This window comes from Sardina pilchardus, chromosome 12, assembly GCF_963854185.1.
Source record: "Sardina pilchardus chromosome 12, fSarPil1.1, whole genome shotgun sequence".
NCBI classification, from domain to species: domain Eukaryota; kingdom Metazoa; phylum Chordata; class Actinopteri; order Clupeiformes; family Clupeidae; genus Sardina; species Sardina pilchardus.
Window position 1 is genome coordinate 11,126,271 of NC_085005.1, and position 19,566 is coordinate 11,145,836.

Sequence of the window (19,566 nt, forward strand, 5' to 3'; positions counted from 1 at the left end):
CAAAATATGAAATTAAGTTTTCTATCGTCACCCACACTCAAAGTCATTGAAAACCACCAAGAATAGCTGTAATGTTCAATCTCTTTATTAAAAAGCATTTCTATTTACAAGCAGAGCACTAAAGAGATCAGTACACAAACAAAAAACAATAAAAACATATTACAACAAAGCCGATTCAACACCAGCACAAAATGGTACAAATAATCCACATAACTGAATCGGTACCTTCATTATATATATAAAAAAAACTTGATAAATACCTTAAAAAAACAAACCCACTAAAATTACCAAGTCCATTTAAAGTGTGACGGGTCAAAATGTGCTCAATGGTCCCCCACATCCAGGTTTCCTGACCCAGATGACAAAGCTGAAAACACTGCAGAGGTAGTCAGAGTACACATGACACCAAAATCTTCCAGAGTGCATTCAAGTGCATTCCAGATCTACCATAAGACACCTTCCCAACTCCCTTCCCGAGGAACTGTAGGCTACACCTAGTCTCTACTAGTACTACAGTCAACTACCTTGGACTAGAAACCATAAAGGGAGGCGAGATTAAGACAGATTGGTGGATGCAGGCTACTGGAGTTTAAACCTCCGGTCTGATCAACTGTTTAAAAGTCAGCATCTAGCGTGAAAGTGTTGTCGACGGGGCCAGACATAACTCCCATCTTTTGGTACTCTCCGACACGTTTCTCAAAGAAGTTGGTCTTGCCCTCCAGAGAGATGTTCTCCATGAAGTCAAAGGGGTTCTCCGTTTTGTAGATCTACAGACAGATAAACAAGTATGTCAATATTAGGATTCAACATTCTTGAATTGGATATTCTCCAAAAGGCAGGAACACTATTATTAGACAACATGCTCTAGTTCGCTTGTCACTCATTAGGTGCATTCATGACACCAATCTATGCATTTTCATTAGTTTCAAAGTGATGAAAACCTACACACAAAACTTCAATTTGCAGAATTTAATGCATAAAATAAAACAAACCCTATTAAGGGATTCTAAATATCAAACCATGCAGGACATTACCTTATCAAAACCAAGTTCCAGCATCAGTCTATCAGCAACAAACTCAATGTAGATCCTCATCATGTCACAGTTCATCCCGATCAGCTTCACTGGGAGGGCTTCCGTCAAGAATTCCTGGGGGGGGAGAAATGGAACACCACAACTTAGACCACTTAGACCACAAAAAAACATTTGAGAAGCCATAACCAACACTATGAAGTCATTCTTTCGAGCTATATGGTCTTTCGGGCCCACGGAGTCAACTTCAAAGGAACGCTCCCCGGAAGGTGCTAGGGTTAGAATTGGGTGCCTTGAAGTCAACGGTGGGGGCCCAAATGATCAAGCTTCTTACATTGGCTCAAAAATCAAATCAATTACCTGCTCAATCTCAACTGCATTCATGATGATACTCTTGACAGTTTCATGTGATGGTTTGTTGACGAGGTGCTTGAACATCAGGCAGGCAAAGTCACAGTGCAGGCCTTCATCTCTGCTGATAAGCTCGTTGGAGAAGGTGAGGCCGGGCATAAGACCACGCTTCTTCAGCCAGAAAATAGATGCAAATGACCCAGAGAAGAAGATGCCCTCCACTGCAGCAAAGGCAACCACTCGCTCACCTACAAGAACAAACAAGCAATTTTAAGCACATAGCTTATTTGGGGGAGGGTGGGGTGGGGTTAAAATGGGGCCAAATGAATAAGTTGAACAAAAGACTCAGCCAGAGGAGTAGAACATACCAAACTCTGCGTTCTTGTTGCCAATCCAGTTGAGAGCCCAGTCAGCCTTCTTCTTAACACATGGCAATGTCTCAATGGCATTGAACAGGTATTCCCTACAGGCAATCACAATTAACAAAGATGTGTCAGACATTGCAAATGTTTAATGTAAAATAAATAACATTCTGAGATTACATTTTCCGAGATTTAACTGCCTACTTGAAAATAAAGAGGGGGGGGGGGGGGATTCCTATTGGGTGGCTCAGACGTTGCGACTGTTTCATGCCAGTGGCCACAAGTTAGCAGACCACATGCCCGCAGACCTGTGATAATCCACTGACACTCAGCTCCCATTATCAGCTGAGGTCCGTACCCCTGCGCGTCTCATCACAGCCAACAAAGTAACATATGGGCACAATGGTGCATCGGAGACTCACCTCTGTTTGTGGTCCTTGATGTACGTGTCGATGAGCAGGCTGTACATCTCAGAATGGATGTTCTCCATGGCGATCTGGAAGCCATAGAAGCAACGTGCCTCTGTGACCTGCACTTCCTGGGTGAAACGCTCCACCTAGTGGCAAAACCAGGAATTAAAACCAGGAATATTGTCTCTCCTCTGCCACCCATGACAGTCCAATAACTCTATGATGCACAAGTGATGCTCTGCTTACCAAGTTCTCATTTACAATGCCATCACTAGCTGCAAAGAATGCCAACACGTGAGAGATGAAATGCCTCTCTTCATCCTTCAGCGATTCCCAGTGCGAGAGATCTTTGGAGAGATCAACCTTTAAGTACACAAGAGGGAAAGATGAGTGAATCTCCAACACATTTTTGAAGGGCAATGCCTCCACACATACACACTAATGTCACTATGAAACAAGGACAATTAAGAAATAACAAATTCATTGATTAACAGAAATGTTTTAAAATTAAAAACCCACCTCTTCAGCTGTCCAGAAAGAGGCCTCTGCCTTCTTGTACATCTGCCAAATGTCATGGTACTTGATAGGGAAAATGACAAAGCGACGGGGGTTCTCCTTCAGAAGAGGTTCATCGTCAACGATTGATTTCGTTTTCTTCGTAGGCTGTAAAAAGAATCAAAGATTAGCGATGTTGGAACAGCGATGTGGAGCGACATTTTATTGTTAATGGAAAAGATTAAAATATAACACACACGCATCTTTAGAAGTGCAGCAAAAACATCGGTTACACAAGCTGCACTGTGGAAGTTACACAAGGGACCCCCACGCTACCCCTCCCCCGAGTTGAGACCCCTTTCATAAGAACAGCTGGCTAGGTTGTGTAAACCAAGACAATAGACTAGCCCTTGAAATTGTTGAATTTCACCCTACTGAAATATACATAAATGAACTAAAGCTGTAGGGAACTAGATCAGAAATGTAAGAATTAGTCAACTCGATTAAATGAAGGTCTCAGTATGTCTGGTGTGACTGGGTTAAATGGGATTAATCTAGGCCAAATAAGGTTATTATAGGAAATACAATGTACAATGTCTTGCATTGAGGATGAGGTACTACTTAAGAGTAGCTAGTATATTTATCGTATGCTACTGATTAACGTTAAAGCTTAATGAGAACTACGGGCGTTAACCTTTAGAAAGATGTGGCGCCAAAGTTGTCAGTCATCAACTTAACACTATCCAAAGCCAAATCAATATGTACGCGTTGATAGGTTCTCCGCGATTTTATCATGTTGGTTTATTCATATCTACTGCTACTTAACAGGACAAATTAACGTAGGAGTACTGATGGAGATGAAGTTACCTCGGAATCTTCGAAGATTTTACGCGCGGTTTTGGAAGCCAAAATCCGAGTAGTGCTCAGGCTTGGTGGCTGGGGAAAAAAATAATGGCATTGTTAACCATCTTCAAGTGAGAAAGTTCTGTTGTTTCACTTGTGATCGATAACGTTTCAACTTTGTGAAGATACACACGAACATTGTCACATACTCTCACTAGCCTAGTTAGCTAACAAGTCAGTCAGCAACTTCATCAAATTTGTCAAAGCAATCCTTGGAGTTGATCCATTAGACAACTTTCCAGGTGCACACAATACATTAACAATTGAAAGTGAAATTGAAAATATATATAAACTTACTGTGTTTTCTTTGTCAGTCAACGACATGTTCTCAACTTTAGAGGAGACGATGTTCTCGTTCTTGGCGGAAAGCGGGGATCTTGTAGACAGCATTTTCAAGTAAATTAATAGCAGCAGTAAGAGCAATAAATAATACTATAACGTTATTACAAATACGTGGAAAGTACAATTGCGTTATCTAAAAAAGTAAAATACACGTAAAAATTAAGCAGAACTAGTTTAAACGCAGGCTATGTTTCCAGCTACAAAGAGAGAAACCTAATGATAACTGTGAGGTAAAGGAGTCTCTTTATATTGAAATCTTGGCGCTTGAAAGCGGCTACCCAATAGAAAAGGGCCATCCGCTGTCTATTTAAATCACCAAAGGCTTCTGGCCAATGGTACTTGCTCTACGTCATCTTCTAGATTGCGGGAATTTCAAACTCATTGAGCTTGGTTTACGAATTACGAAACGAATTTATGAAACGAGTTACAAAACAACACAATGTAAACGTTAAAAATGCGCGCTTGTGAGTTTACCAACAATGCATTCTACAAAGTAAATAAAGCGCATCGAGTTTACAGAGCCTTCTAAAATAATGATTCAGCTGATAAACTGATTGATTGCAAACAGCTGACTTTACACACTCCTGGCAAATAGTTGCAAAACTTAACAGACATTTTCGAAACAAAATCATTTTAATGTAGGAATTGTCTATTTGACGTGTTCAACAGTCTTTACTGCGTCTTACCCTACACCAAATTGATACAAACGAGCATAATAGTCATATAAATTAGCTGTGTTTGGCACGTTTTCCCGCCACGTCGATTGTAAACAAAAGTACACCTGTAAATGGCATGGTTCTGTGCCTTATATTTAGCAGTTAACTATCTTATACTTATTTAAAAGTTACTTGATCAGAATATTGGATATTTTTACTAGATGAGGACCGCAAAATGGGATGTTTACCTAGGACTTCCGCGTGTTGGCAATTTAGACTTGCATGATTAAAGCCTTTATTTATAGGCCTATGACTATTGCTTCCCACAAATCACATTTAAAAAATGTTGGCTGTTCCCTACTGAAAGTGTGACGATAAAGGCATATCTAGCCTAGCCTAAATATTTTAGGAGGCGTAAAGAGAAAATATATTTGCAACAATATAGCGTATATCTGTTTACATATTACCAAACCATTAGCCTACACTTGTACTAATATGCAGCTACCTTGTGCATACAGTATTATGCGCTGTGTTTGTATTGTCTTACCACTGCAGATATTTATAAAATGTAGCTGCTACCTCTTTCAGGCGCAAATTTTCGATTTGTGTATGTTCAAGTCAGAGGTCATTCCCAGGAAATCAAATACTTCTACTAAACGATGAATTCAAGTGTCGCCCTCTACTGGTCGGCTGATTTTGTATCAGCTTTACAGTCTATGAAATCGAATGCTTCACCGAAACTAGAATAATACATTGTTTCTGTTGTAGCCAACTTTTAGGCTACTAAATGTCGCTCACCCACAACTGCTCTGGAACGACGTGATTTTGGAGCGACAGTTTGGGTAGGCCTAGCCTGTACACAGAAGTGGATTAGCCTACAAACATTACGTGGGGGAAAAAAATATAGAATCGGTATCAGATTTATTTTGGCCTAAGTGAGCTTCCAGCTGATGCTTGGCTCTAGTCCTTTAGTTTAGCCAGAGTATCAGTCAGGTATGAGGGGAATAAAAGTCTCTTGTTTACAAGGTATACCACACTACAGTTAGAATATAAGTGATATTGGTGGTACATTTTTGTGTTATCACTGTTAGAATAAATGTGATAGGCTATTGGTGGTAGCAGTGTGTTACCATCCATTTTATGTCTATTATACGCCTATGAGGGAATATATAACAGGTGCATAGGCCCACAAAACTTCCACAGCTGATTATGTCAACATTTTGTATCAATTAGTTATTTTAGCTCATTCAAGATATTCCTCCAATGTCATAATCTGGTTAATAAAACACAAAAAGCTATACCTCAAATACAATGCTATCAAAAATTTCGAATTCTAGGGTGGTAGGCCTAATCCTTGTCAAAAACCACAATGAGATATGGACAATGCACAAAACAGGAAATAGGCAAAATACAATATAGGTCAAATAAAATGTAGACAATGCATTATATAACTTGGACTACAATGACATATTATTTAGGACAATATGTTGGTGTTTCCAATACAATAATTGGAAACATGAGTTGGAAACTTTCTTTCTGGTTGATTTTTTTGTTGACCTTACAGTTTGCTGCAATCTGATCCTGTCCTGTTTTGTGGCTGCACCTTATTATTAGACATGAGTACATAGATGCAACTCTCACATCTTGTTTTAATATAGTGCCAGCAGAGAATTGCTAGTCCATTGTTTTAATAGAAGCCGAGTTGCTGGAAGTTCAACAGTAGTGAGTGTGCTTCAATGCATGTTTGATGGGGACACATTCACACCCCTCACCCACCCCATCTCAAAGAAAGCCACCATCACACCTCTGATAACTCCCCTGCCCCCCTGAATCTTACACAACCATTGAGAGCTAATGGTTGCATAATCTCAGGCTGCACTCCTAGGAAAACACCAAGCCCAGGCAGAGTATGTGCTGACCATTTGGCTCCCATCTTCACACAGTTCTTCAACAGATCCCTTGAGATGTGTGAAGATCCTTGTGGCTTAAAACACGCCACCATTATTCCAGTCCACAAGAAATCCCCCATTAAAGGTCTGAATGACTACAGGGCTGTTGCTCTGATGTTGGTCACTAGTTTTGGCCCACCTGAACAACATCACATGATACCTGCTGGATCCCCTGCTGTTTGCCGGCAAACAGGTCAGGGAATGACATTCTTGACATGGGACTGTACTTAGTAAAACCACCTTAGTAAAATAATGTAATGTCTGTAACACTGCTTTTAGCTCTTTGTTAAAAAAAAAGATAGGCGACATTTCAACCCTGCTGGGTCTTCATCAGGCAAACTGTAACATCCCGCTACACCTGACTGCAGAGACCTGGAGAATGATGGTGCCGGTGCAGTCAGAGCAACTTAGAGCTCAACATGCCCAAGATTGTGGCGATGATAGTGAATTTTAGTAGACACCCCACAGGTCCCCTTCACAATATCCAACAGCCCTGTGTCAACAGGTAGGTAGAGGATGTTCTTTCCGTGGCAACTGAGGAAGCATGGTCTATCAGGGGCTGTTGATCCCGTTAGTTTTACACTGCTTTTGTTGAGTCCATCCTTAACACTACAGTCACAGTCTGGTGTGGTGTATATGGACCTAATTATTGTCTTATCTGTATATAGATATACAAATATATTTAGACATTCAATAGCTTAGGTGATGCATACTAAAAATATAATTGTGAGATGATGGTGAATCCACCAGATTTCAAAATCCAGACAAGGAACATTTAGCCTACATTTGTTTTTAAAATGTGTCTTGGGTGATCCAATCACAAGTGATCAGTTAAATGTGTCTTGGGTGATCCAATCACAACAGTTCACCACTCATAAGTGTAAACATTCACCGACACGCATTGAGAGCCAGTCATTCAAACCCCTAGTTGAGGTGGTCTGAAACGCATTTGACCATAATGAAAATTAGCAAATGCCGGTAATATATATATATATATATAAATGTTAAAGTGCCATGTCCACTATACAGGGCCACATATACACTATTGACAAAAGTATTGGGTCAACTGCCTTGACCCGTGACATCCAAGTGGCAGTCATGTTGGAACAGGAAGGGGCCATCCCCGAGCTGGCCTTGGCCCCTTAGTTCCAGAAATGCTTCAGCATGTTGGACAGTTGTTGTTGGACAATTCCATGCACCCAACTCTGTGAGAACAGTTTGGGATGGTCCCTTCCTGTTCCAACATGACACTGTGCACAGCAAAAGCAAGGTCCACATGGAAGACAGAGTTTGGTGAGGATTAAGTTGACCGGTTTGACTGACCTCAACCCAATAGAACACCTTTGGGATGAATTAGAGCAGAGACTGAGAGTGAGTTGCCTCATCCAATATCATGTGTGTGACCTCACAAATGTGCTGCTGGAAGAATGGTCAAAAATTGCCATAAGCACACTCCTAAACTTTGTGGAAAGCTTTTCCCCGAAGACTTGAAGCTATAGCTGCAAAGGGTGGACCGAGGTCATTTTAAACCCTATGGATTAAGAATGGGATGTCACTTAAATTCATATGTGAGTCAAGGCAGGCAACCCAATACTTTTGGTAATGTAGTGTATTTTGTAGTGTAAATGTTATTAGGCTACTGAGGCGTCCGGACACAAGTGGTTCGCATTGTCTCTTTTGTAGGGGAGAGCCTTTTCTGAGGACTCCCCTCATAATTGTAACAATTAAGCATTATCCCATTTAAGTTGTGGCCAGGTTCACTAAACTGATGGGAGCAAATAGACACAATTTGCTTGTTTTATTTGCTTGTTTTCTGATAAATACTCGTTTCTTTTTTTGACACCAGGGGGCGCAGGTTTCGTTGTTTTAAACTGAGACGCAGAGCTGCGAGGTATTTGAAAGTTATGTGCGCTTTTAAATGAATAGACCTATCACCATGTAGCAGATCTTCAGTTCTAATGTTCAGAGATTTAATACGGTAAGATTTACTTTAAAGGCTTTCCTCCGTGCTACATATAAATTACGCATTCTGTTTCAGATAGGTAGCCAAGGCCAAATCCTCGTGTTTCTTTAGTAAAAAATAAATAAAAAATAAAATAAATGCAGCCGAATTATTGGCAAAAGAAAGTCGAATAGCCAAATAGCAAACATGTGCCTGTAGACTTACTCATTTTTGCACCTAGGACACGATCACAAAAGCATGGTCCACGTTTGAGTTTATGTAATATGTAGGGCAATGCTGACGGCGAAGCCCCAGCGAGTTGTTATGGAACACAAAGGAACTCAATGCCCCCGAATTTGATTGGTCCAAACTCCAGATATCTGATGGAAATAAAGTTGTGAGTTGTTTTCATTGTAAATGTGTTCTGATTATAATTCCAATGATTAAGATGCTGATTATGTATATAAAATAGATCGTAGGCCTATATGTTTGTAATTTTGTAGAGAATTTAAATAAAAAAAAAACCCGGATGTCTTGTTTTTTGAGCCTAGGCTACCTGGCCACAATCAACGGTGAGCAATTTATTTCCACAGCAACTACAATATATTCATTCATACTTTCTGTAACGTTAAATTTAACGAATAATGAATGTCCCTATAATCTTTTTCTTAACTGAGAAAGTCGGTCAGTAAGGCAAATGGGCGGGCGTTCAGTAAACCAATCAAAAACCTGTAACTATGTTGCAACTCTACCCTCTCTACGATTGGTCGCGCCCCCTAGTCATACTACCATAATCCAGTCTGATTTGCGGAAGCCTGTTACTGGGTGTTATGGAGAGATGGCTTATAGGGGACTGGGAGAAATCAGTGTTGTGTAATAGAACTGTTCATGCAAGTGTATCGTCAAATATCTTACCCTCTGTTGATTGGGGTTTTCCTATATTTTAAATGATCTGGTCAAAGTGCCCCCCCCCCCCCTGCATGTTTATGTTTGTGTGATCACTAAAACGGTTTACTCTACAATTTATTGCATACTTGTAGCAATTAATATGCCAGCGATGTTTTTTTAAAAACAAATGTTTATTAAATAATATGCAAAGCAAGACAAGACAGTAGATAGTATCACATCTATGAATACTGTCCACTTACAGATTTAAGCACATCAATAACATTTACGTATTTATATATTGTCAATAAATGCAAGATGGAGTACACATTACATTCATATATAGATATTATATATACAAATATACATAGACCGACAAGGAGTAACAGATAACATATTGTAATGCGAAGGCTTTGGCAAAAAGAGTGCATAAGTTTGAGAAACATTACTTGTACAAAAGTAAACAAAAATCCATATAAAGAAAGTATAAACAACAATGTATTTAAAAATCCAGTGCAAAGTCAGTTTGTTTCTGTCCATTGTTGGGGTAGCAGCCATTTTGTGTTTGTCACTTATTTTTCCCGTGATAGATGGTCAGTGGGATATTGTCCTGAGGTGGCCCTATGGCCTAAGACTTGTTTCTAGTTTGAGGCGGATACGAGTACACTGAGAGGAACAGAGGAGTTGGTTGGTGGGGCCTTGGAAGCAGCCATTTTATTGAGGTCACGAACTTCTGAGGTCCACGTTGAGGCCCTCTTGGTGGTCATATGTCGACGAGCGTGCTTGGTCAAGTGATCACTTCGCATAAATCGCCGGTCACACACTGGGCACACAAACTTCTTCTCACCAGTATGTGTGCGCCGGTGTCTGGAGAGTTCATCAGAGCGGGCAAATTTTTTATCACAGCCTTCCCAGTGACAGCTGAAAGGTTTCTCACCTGTAAAAACAAAATAAAAACACATTAACAGGTAACATTGATAGTTATGGTGTACACAGACAATCCCGTATTCGTTTCTCTCCACCAGACAGATTAGTAAAACAATCCAATTAGACCAACCTGTATGGGTTCTGAGGTGTGCCTTCAAATGAGAGCTCTTGAAGTACGTCTTCTTGCATCCGGGGAAGTTGCAGACATAGTTCCGCCGGCGGGAGAAGTCCACCTGTGTGGCGTTTCCGTTTTGACCTGAGGGCATGTACACTGGAGCCGGGGCCAGGGGAAGAAGCTTGGTGTTGCCCAGGGTGACAACGCTCTGTGGGCCGGGCTGGGGATGAGACATGGAAGACTGAGGAACCACGAACATCACCGTCCCCTGGCCCACAGGAGAGCCCACCAGAACCTGCTGCGGGAAGGAAGATGGCGACTGAGGAAGAATGGCCTTGGGCCCACTGGCGGTTTGCATTTGAACTGGAGCCTGGACGAAGGCAGAGATGATCCCGGTTTGGCCATTCACTGGAAAAACCTGGCAGAGGACTGGAGAGCTGGACAAGGCCGGATGGGGCAAGGTATTGACTTGGGAGGGTGAGACTGCAGGTGGTGGCGAGGCAATGGGGGGGTTGTTGTTGATAACCTCCATCCCAGCCCAGGGGCTGCTCTGTGCCTCAGTTTGCATGGGAACCATCGGGGACAAGGTAGAGATCCCTCTGGCCTCAGATTGCGGTCCCTGGTTCTCTGTCTCCACCAGCCTCACCTGTTGCCCAGTGGAATCAGGTGGAATGTGGGCGGTGAATGGTCTGTCTGCTGTGTGGCGGATGACACTGGTTGCCATGGCTCTGCATTGTGACCCTGCAGTTGGTTCCAGGGGGGGTAACAGCAGGGCAGGATTTCCCAGGGAAGAGTTCACTGTGCCTGGCGGTAAAACGACGTGGTTGGCATTTCTGCCAGGCAGAGCTGAGCAGAGCCTGGGCTGTGGTAAGACTGACCGTGGGCCTGAGAAGGTTTGGACAGTGGTGGTCGAGGTCTCAGCAAAGCTGGGACTGTGAGGTGGAGTCATGCACTGTAGGAGAGAACAACACGTTTGTTAAACATAAACTCATTTCTTCAACTCAGACTGGATCTGATTACTCTCTGGGTTATTGATCTTTGTCTGTTTTGAGACAACCCTCAAGGCTTCATAGGTTCATGGCAAGACAAATGATAATTTCCTTGTAAAGCACATTACTAATTAGTATGTCCATTATAGCATGCATGATTAATTCTTCATTGGCAATAACATTCTGTCTTTTCTTATTTCCAGTCACTGATCTCATCAGCAACCCCTACAAATCTCACATCCTTAAGTACTTGACAGTTTAGGTTTGCCATTTCCATCCTTCATTGTGAAGGTCTTTATGGCACAATGCCTTACACTTCACATAGCCTACTTACTAGAAAATGAAAGTGAAAGTAGATTTTAACATTATGGCAGCCCCATATTTGGTATGACTGATCTTACCAGTGAGGACAGGGAGACCATGTCTTTGGGGGACTCTGTGACTTCAGGATGCAGTACCAAGGAGTCACAGGAGTCTGAGGTTGGAGTGAGAGGGCGTGGTTTGTGCGACCTTTGAACCCATGAGCTCATGCAGACCAGGGCTTCTGCGGCTTCCAGATCATGATGCTCCAGGATGCTAGAGCAGGACCTCTCGCTGTCGTGCCGGTTCCTCTCCATTTCCACAGCACAGTAGGTTGTATCTGCCTGATGGGATGCAATATCAACAAAACCTTCGTTATTACAGCACTAGTCTGAGCTTTGATTTCAACAGACATGGGAGGTCAGGGAGTAATCAAATATAGTAACCCACCACTGTATTCAAGAATTTTACAGTAGCCTAGTTGAATGCAACTGGTATATTCAATGCATCAAAATAGTCTGCTTGGTCTACTCTGGCGCACAAAGCACTTCCACCTCTCCATACTAGGAGGGACACACTATGACCCTCTAGTCTACTGTAAATTCGGTGGTCTGCGAGGCATCTGCTAAGTGCACAACTGCACGTAGAGCTCCGGCCAGCCGCTCAGGGGCGGGAGGTAGAACGGAGACCGAGGGGGGCGGTGGCACAGCTCGACAGTTAGCGCGGCAACACCCAGCGTCTCACATAACATTTGACTGAGACTGGGAACCTCCCCTCTCCAAAAATAGATTAAACAGTGACGTGCTCTCTAACCGAACAGGCCATGTGAGTGCAACGGCGGCGGTGGTGCAGGGGTGGAACCCGCATCAGGAAGTATTGGATTAAGGTTACACCTCCATTTATTGTAACTCTCCACTGCCAATTAGAGAAAGCACTACAGTTAAATATTTTAAATATGTATAAAATAAAAGCATGCTGCCCATATAACACCGGAGGCCTAAATGGACACTCGCAACAACCATCAACGTATCCCCATGATAAAGCAGATTTAGAAATTAATCACAATTATTAATAAAGTAGCATACACAGGTTATTCGATTTTTAATGTACGTATTTGAATGTTACATTGTATTTATAGGAGCGGGACCTTCATAGCAAACGGTAAAAAAATGCGACAGCTGAATTGCAGTGTTCACTTTTAGCTGCAATAATTTAGGGAAAGATAATGACCACAGGCAAAGGAACTACATTTATTTCAACCAAGTTGTATTAAGAAGGTTTAACATCAGCACTTTACCTTTATAAATACAGCCCCATAAATCGCAATGAGAATATAGAAGTAGAAGGGATGTTTGTTTGAAGCGAGTAAACTAGATAACCAACATGAAATCGCAATTGTCAAGGCAAAACAATGCACATTCAGCCCAGTACAGATGTGCAAACTAAAACACACTTTCAGTGACCAGTTTTGTATCAACTCACCCGACAGGACTCCGCAACAGGACCTGGCGCAAAAGTCAGCATAAGGAGCAACACAACCTCTTGATATGTCAAAAGTCAACAAAGGAGATAGACAATTGCTCAGCGACTCCTTTCCGTGCGTCCTGAGCTCATAAGTGTAACCACTCTAAGCGGCAGGGTCCAACCTCAGCTGAGTGAATCAAGTGAGGAGACGTAAAAAAAAAAAACTCAGGAAAAAAAACAGAAACAAAATTCATTGCAGAATAGCGGGTGGTAACATGTTACCAATCAAAAACAAAGGTGTAGCGGCTGTGAGCCAATGGGAGGGAAGGTAGCGCGTGATCAGTACGTGATCGTGGGCCGATTGGAGGAAAGAGGGTGCGTGGCTGTTGGAGGGCGTAACTTAGGAGTCAGCGGTGTCAGAGTAAACCCGGTGAACTCGGTTCGCGCAAACTGGGGGAAAGGTCGGAGCGGCGAACAAGCGGAATCGTGAGATACTTGCACGCGTCTGGCTTGCTATGCCAGGGAAACGAGACATGCGCAGACAGAGAGCGCACAAAGTGCTACACTGTAATCCTAGCGCTTTCTATAGTAACGCCAGAGAAGTTGTAATGTTGTTGCCTGTAACTACACAGTGTTGTGTTATGCAGAGACGCGGTAGTCCTGATATGCTTTAATTTCTCAAGCGTAATTTCTCATGTTTCGTAGGTTATCAACAGATAGGCGACTTGGCAAATAGCCTACCCATTTTGTATTTTAGTTTTTAGCTAAATTCTAGAACAAATAATCTAACCGATACCCAATGCACCTAAATATTCGAACAGCTGTAAAATAGAGTTTATGCATTTGTGATAACAGCAATTAATTTTGTGTGACCTTCTAACGGATTTAGCTCACCTATATATTTAGGCTTAACTTGTTTGAAATAACGCATCGCAAATTTTCCCGTGGCAGAGTTATTGACCAGAGACACAGAACATCATATTTTCCACTTAAGATAATAGCTCATCTTATGTAGGTTTAGCTGTTCTTTGTTCCCCATTTGTTTGATTAGTGAATTCCTAACAGTCCACCAGCTGTGCCTGAAGCTTTACAAGACACTGATGAGTTATAAACAACCATCAACTTAGAGCAGCGAAGGAGAGCTCAAGATCTTTGTTCTCTATTCTTTGTTCAGCTGTAATGTAATTCTACTAGAAAAACTTATAGCCTTAAGAAAATGATCTTACTTTATCCAATATGCAACCAAATACCATTGATTAGTCCTATGGAGAAAGGTGATTTGGGAAGGTCTTAGATTAAAAATTGGAATCAAGTAAACAAAAATATATTTTATGTTTGGAAAGATGTTATATTTGTTAAATTAAGACTATATATAGAACAGAACTGTACATAAAGTACACACACACACACAGACACGCACGCATGCACACACACATATGTATGTATATGTACTGTGATATGTTGTAACTTTTTAAGAATAGCACAGCTTAACAGGCAGCACACACACACACACACACACACACACGCACACACGCACACACGCACACACACACACACACACACACACACACACATACACACACACTGTCTATACCATAAATGGAGGACTCCCCATTTGAGGCAAAGGGGAGCAGAAATGTATATTCCCCTCACCACTCAGCCATTCCCTTTCAGTCCAAGAGGTTTGTCGAACAGTGCATACAGCTTCTTAAAAAGCTTATGATCATAGCTGAAACAGTTTTCAAGAGGAACCATCTCTGCAGTTTATTTTGGCATGGTAGTTTGCTAATGATATTTCAGCAGTTTTGAAATTTTTTTTCAAATCATTTTATGGACATTAGGTTTCATCATTGTTCTCTATATTTTAACATCTAAAAGTTTATTCTGGTTTTGTATATTAGACTTAATTGAATTCATTCTCATTCAAGTTTGGGCAATACAAGGTTTTTTTTTTCTGAAATCCAGACCTATCAAATGGTCCTTAAACAAGGAGGTCATTGTTCCACTACTCTACTGCCAAAACATCAGTTTTAACTTCCTGTACGCAAGTGACCTACATTTTGGGTTTTACCTTGTATAGTCATGCTTTCTCCATGTATGGGTGTGTCACGTATGAGGGAGTTGTAGCAGATAAAAACAAACAGCGTAGCCAGAGTGGGGGTGAGCTGCACCATCACCACCATCCATAACCCTGACACCGCCGCTGGATTGCATGCTGATTGGGTAGCTGTTGTCTTGGAAACCCAGACACATGTGAGGCATACCATAAAGCTTGCCAAGCTCTCCGCTGAAGCTGGGGGAAGGAGGAAGCAGGATTGGTGCACACCAGGGTGGTGGTGGCGTGTGAGGGAACCATTTACCGAAACACAGGCTGCCTGGTGAATGAGAAAGTGTTGCTGCAGGACATGCCATACAAATGTGCCTAGACTGCTTCGCAAGCACATGACCCCGCCCTTCGTATGTCTAACTCATTGACAATAAACCCTCGATTGTGATCTGATCAGGTACCATCATGTCCTTCTAACCACAACATCAAGCTCTTGAATGAATTTGTTCAGAATGAAAAGCAACCGTGTCGGCCATTAACGATGGAGGCGAGATTGGGATCTTCCAGAGTCTCGTTCCTCAGTGATTACATGGGGAAGGAATTGCAATTCTGCAACTGATCTTGACCAGTGTCCGGATCAACAACAACAAAAACATATATATACAGTATATATATTCCACGTGCAGGATTCCATCTTTCCTAAAGCAGCATTATCGCCTCAGAAACACACCCATTCCTAGCAAGCTGATTTTGCTTTTGAGGAACTCAGAAGGATGTGTCATGTTGTTGTGACAGCAGAACCGTTACTGAAGGTCAAAGGTCAATGGACATGGCTAATTTGGTACTTGGGTGAAGACCATTTCCCCCTCGCAAAAGCTCTAAAGCACCTCATAACACCAATACAATAATGTTATTACAATTCCAAACTCCCAATCGTTAATGTGGCCCAAACCTGTATTATCTAAATCATTTATGAGAAACAAAAAGGGGATATTTTCCCTTCCATCATTATTCATCATTCAGTAACCCTGCTAATGCAACATAGTAAATAGGAAAAATGTAAACACACAGCACTGTAAATGTCTTGTTCTATTGCATAGGTTTACACCAAATAGCAATTAAATTAAGTTGGGGTATAATTATGATACATTTTGTTATGTCATGTTATGTTTGTATCTCTTATACATTTTCTATATATATATGTGTGTGTGTGTGTGTGTGTGTGTGTGTGTATATATATATATATAATATATATATATATGTATAATATCATAACATATCAATGAAGGATTGTTTTTATGGAACGGCACTACTGACCAACTCAATCATATCCTCAGGGCGAGTGTCCAAAGGCCCAGGGGTTTGGATGTTCAGGAATTCATGTCGGGTGGTGTGAGAGTGGTGTGTGTGTGTGTGTATGTGTGTGTGTGTGTGTGTGTGTGTATGTGTGTGCGTGTGTGTGAGTGCAGGGGCCCTGGCAAGGGGCCTGCCCGAGGGGTGAAAGGGATTGTGGGAGAAACGACAGCAGCGGGGAGAGCACTCTGTGACAGATGTAGCCCCTCTATCCACCACCTCCACCTCCACTACCACCACCCCTTTGTCCAGACTCCACCCCTGGGGGGCCTCAACCAACTGCAGTGGTTGCAGTGGTAGGGCGCTTCTCCATATGGAGGTAGATTACACATGTTTGTGAGTCTGTGCGTGTGTATGTGAGCCTGTTTGTGCACCAGTTCAAAATGACTGACAGACAGACATGTGGTGTTGAGGGTGGGGCTCGGGTATGTAAGTTGACCCTCTCCACAGAGTGAGGGAGAAAAACCACAAAGTACAAAAACCCTGAAACTTTACACATCAACAACAACAACAACAACAACAACAACAACAACAACTCATATAATTAAACTTACTCAGAGTTGTTTTTGTACAACTAAGCAACAGTGAACAGAAAGTTTTCACATTGCTCTCTCTCTTTCTTTCTCTCTGTCTCTTTCTCTCCCTCTCTCCCTCACTTTACACAAGGCCTACGTGCCCAGCCTCGCCGCTCTCCAAACTGTGTTTCTAGAGCGGAACTCGGCCCAGATCTTACTCAGCGTTATACAACCACTCACACACATTCTGTCTCTACTTAGGTCAGCACTGCGCTGGCCAGAGGGAGACGGCCCAGCAGCCAACCCCAGCCTCCCCGGCCTCCCTCTTGCCCCCACCCAGCCCACACACACACACACACACACGCAGTGAGGCAGGCAGGAGGGGCAGAGCAGGCAGGCTTCACCGAGTCAGGAACTTCACAAAGATCTGCTAAATGACACCGACTTGACTAAACGACTCTGCCTGTGGGCACAGACAATATTTCGCTACACCTATACAGCACATCTTTGTTAATTCACAAGGCGTGGACCGAATCACGTCGGGGGTTATTTGGTCCATGACCAGATGTGCTCCCATTATACGGACTAGCTTGGAGGTCTACAGCAACTTGAGAGCAATCGCAAAGCAATTCACAACAATTTGTTGTCCTCTAGTTTGAATTCATCTAGAAATCACTAGTCAATGCTTGAAGGTTATTCGATGGGTCATACTCTACTCTACGTACTATACAATCTTTTTTGGCCACGCATATGGACGTGTCTCCTGAGGTTCAGTTATCTTGCCAACAGGATTCCAAATGTATCACAAAAACAGATCAGCGTCTGGAGGCTTTTGTTGGAGGCCCGGGCACATACTTCCTGTTTGACCCCAACCCCCACTTCCTTCTCCAAAAAAAGGGAAAGAATAAAAGTGGGGGAAAGCGTTTAACCTGATAATATCACAAAAAGAATGAGAAGACTTCTCCAAAACTGGCCTTTATTCCTCAAAAGACAAAAAGAAAGAGAGGCTAGCACATAGTTGTGGAAACATGTCATTCTTTCAGAATTCAAAATACAGATATTGTTGTCAGAGTATAAAAACATGTATGTCTTAAAGAGCAAAATAAAAGAAGAGAGAAGAGAGAAAAAAATAAATACTAAATCTTTAAATACTAATAGCTCTAAAATACCGACTGGAGTGTTTACCTCAAACATTAATAATGTGAAGCCAATAAGGTACTCTATCAGAATATGCCAATATAAATACTTAGTATAAATACATTCACCTCTTTATTTTAATACTTACTGACAAATGTATCTACACTGATATTCTGATATATTTTCAACTCGGAGTAATTCCAGCAAAATGTATTCTGTAGTTGAACATCCACATAAATACTGTGGGCCATCAACCCTGTGCTTGTACACTGAATATCTTGTGCACTTTCCATCATATCATAAACTCTATGGCGCAAGGTATCCCATTTCATGGCGTATTTCTGAAAGGCAGACATGATATAATCAAATCATAGACTTATTGTGTTGGATATACAGCCAAAGAACCATAGTTTCCCTAACGTATTACATACTCTCAATAAAACATGCTGTACATGTACATACTTCTCATATGATGATAGGTAATGGCTGATTTGACCTATAATGCCTGATCTGACCTATCAACACATCTCAGCTGAGATGACGTCACATTACCAGTCGTGTCAAAACAGATTAATACACATCACAGTCAACATATATATATAAAAAAAACATGTGCCCGTAAAGGGCATTATGGCAGAGATTTACTCCCTGAGATTTGCTCGCTGAAATGAAAACACAAACACATAAACAAGCACACACACACACACACACACACACACAATCACACACACACACACACACACACACACACAGAACAATGCTACTCTCTCAGCTCAGCATTATCACATATCATCTGCTCTGCAGTGTAAACAAGGCACACACTTAGTGTTTCCCTTCCTCTCGTGTATGGTGCATACTGTAGCTATGAACCCCTTGAACCCCCAAGCCCCCCACCCCCCACCCCACATCCTCTCCCCAAACCCCCATCCCCAGCCCCAGCCCCCGTACAGCTCAGATCTCCGTCAGCGTGAGGGAGAATGTGCCCCTGTCCTCCTTTAAGTCCATCTGGAATGTGTCTTCGTTGGAGTAGTGCTGTACTATGTTGTCGTCCATGTTTACTACAATCCTAGAGACACAATGGCAAGGTGTTTGGTTACTACCTGCATGGCGGGAACACACTTCATGGATACGGTTTAATTTCAAGAAATTAAACCACAACATTTACATTTTAACATCTTTTATAAACTTTTTTTTTTATTTTTTTTTTTTAACATTTTTCAAGAAACTATTCATCTTACCCTTTTTTGCATTTCTTGTAAACCTTTGATAGTTTTTCCACCGGCAGATTGAATTTGTCTGAAATCTGTAAAAAACAAAGTTCAGAATTCTAAGAAATACACTTTATGTAAGAATGACACATGTGGTGTCAGCACCTTATGCAAGCGTATGATTG

General features: G+C 41.9%; 3 protein-coding genes and 1 non-coding gene across 4 annotated transcripts in view; all 4 read right to left on the minus strand.

The window, feature by feature from the left end:
- Nucleotides 1-69: 69 nt before the first annotated feature.
- Nucleotides 70-4,131, minus strand: LOC134098007 (ribonucleoside-diphosphate reductase subunit M2). Its single transcript, XM_062550956.1, has 9 exons — nt 3,850-4,131; nt 3,517-3,585; nt 2,674-2,817; nt 2,401-2,517; nt 2,167-2,300; nt 1,751-1,845; nt 1,392-1,630; nt 1,035-1,148; nt 70-767 (listed from the first exon to the last, which is right to left on the minus strand). Exons 1-9 carry the CDS (start codon nt 3,940-3,942, stop codon nt 615-617), a joined length of 1,158 nt encoding a protein of 385 aa, XP_062406940.1. The 5' UTR covers nt 3,943-4,131; the 3' UTR covers nt 70-614.
- On the minus strand, nt 1,987-2,126 carry LOC134098596 (small nucleolar RNA SNORD94). Its single transcript, XR_009941091.1, has one exon. It is a non-coding gene; the product is annotated as a small nucleolar RNA SNORD94 (small nucleolar RNA).
- A 5,370-nt stretch (nt 4,132-9,501) lies between the features above and the next one.
- Nucleotides 9,502-13,311, minus strand: klf11a (Kruppel like factor 11a). The gene is made up of 4 exons (XM_062551212.1): nt 13,140-13,311; nt 11,759-12,001; nt 10,384-11,320; nt 9,502-10,263 (listed from the first exon to the last, which is right to left on the minus strand). The coding sequence occupies exons 1-4, from the start codon at nt 13,179-13,181 to the stop codon at nt 9,968-9,970; spliced, it is 1,518 nt and encodes a 505-aa protein (XP_062407196.1). The 5' UTR covers nt 13,182-13,311; the 3' UTR covers nt 9,502-9,967.
- Nucleotides 13,312-19,112: 5,801 nt separating this feature from the next.
- Nucleotides 19,113-19,566, minus strand: part of LOC134098009 (grainyhead-like protein 1 homolog) — a 12,534-nt gene continuing 12,080 nt past the window's right edge. The window contains exons 14-15 of the mRNA XM_062550958.1: nt 19,412-19,476; nt 19,113-19,239 (exon numbers count right to left, since the gene is read on the minus strand). Coding sequence (XP_062406942.1) covers nt 19,125-19,239; nt 19,412-19,476 — 180 coding nt within the window. The 3' untranslated portion in view covers nt 19,113-19,124. The remainder of the gene's footprint in view (nt 19,240-19,411; nt 19,477-19,566) is intronic.

Excerpts from the sequence above, each read along its gene's own strand:
- LOC134098007 (XM_062550956.1), bottom strand. The coding sequence starts at position 3,942 with ATGCTGTCTACAAGATCCCCGCTTTCCGCCAAGAACGAGAACATCGTC. Across the intron at positions 2,518-2,673 it reads CTTTCTGGACAGCTGAAGAG|GTTGATCTCTCCAAAGATCT; the intron begins GTGGGTTTTTAA and ends GTGTACTTAAAG. Across the intron at positions 2,301-2,400 it reads GCATTGTAAATGAGAACTTG|GTGGAGCGTTTCACCCAGGA; the intron begins GTAAGCAGAGCA and ends TTTTGCCACTAG.
- klf11a (XM_062551212.1), bottom strand. The coding sequence starts at position 13,181 with ATGCTGACTTTTGCGCCAGGTCCTGTTGCGGAGTCCTGTCGG. Across the intron at positions 11,321-11,758 it reads TGGTCTCCCTGTCCTCACTG|TGCATGACTCCACCTCACAG; the intron begins GTAAGATCAGTC and ends TCTCTCCTACAG. Across the intron at positions 10,264-10,383 it reads ACACCTCAGAACCCATACAG|GTGAGAAACCTTTCAGCTGT; the intron begins GTTGGTCTAATT and ends TTGTTTTTACAG.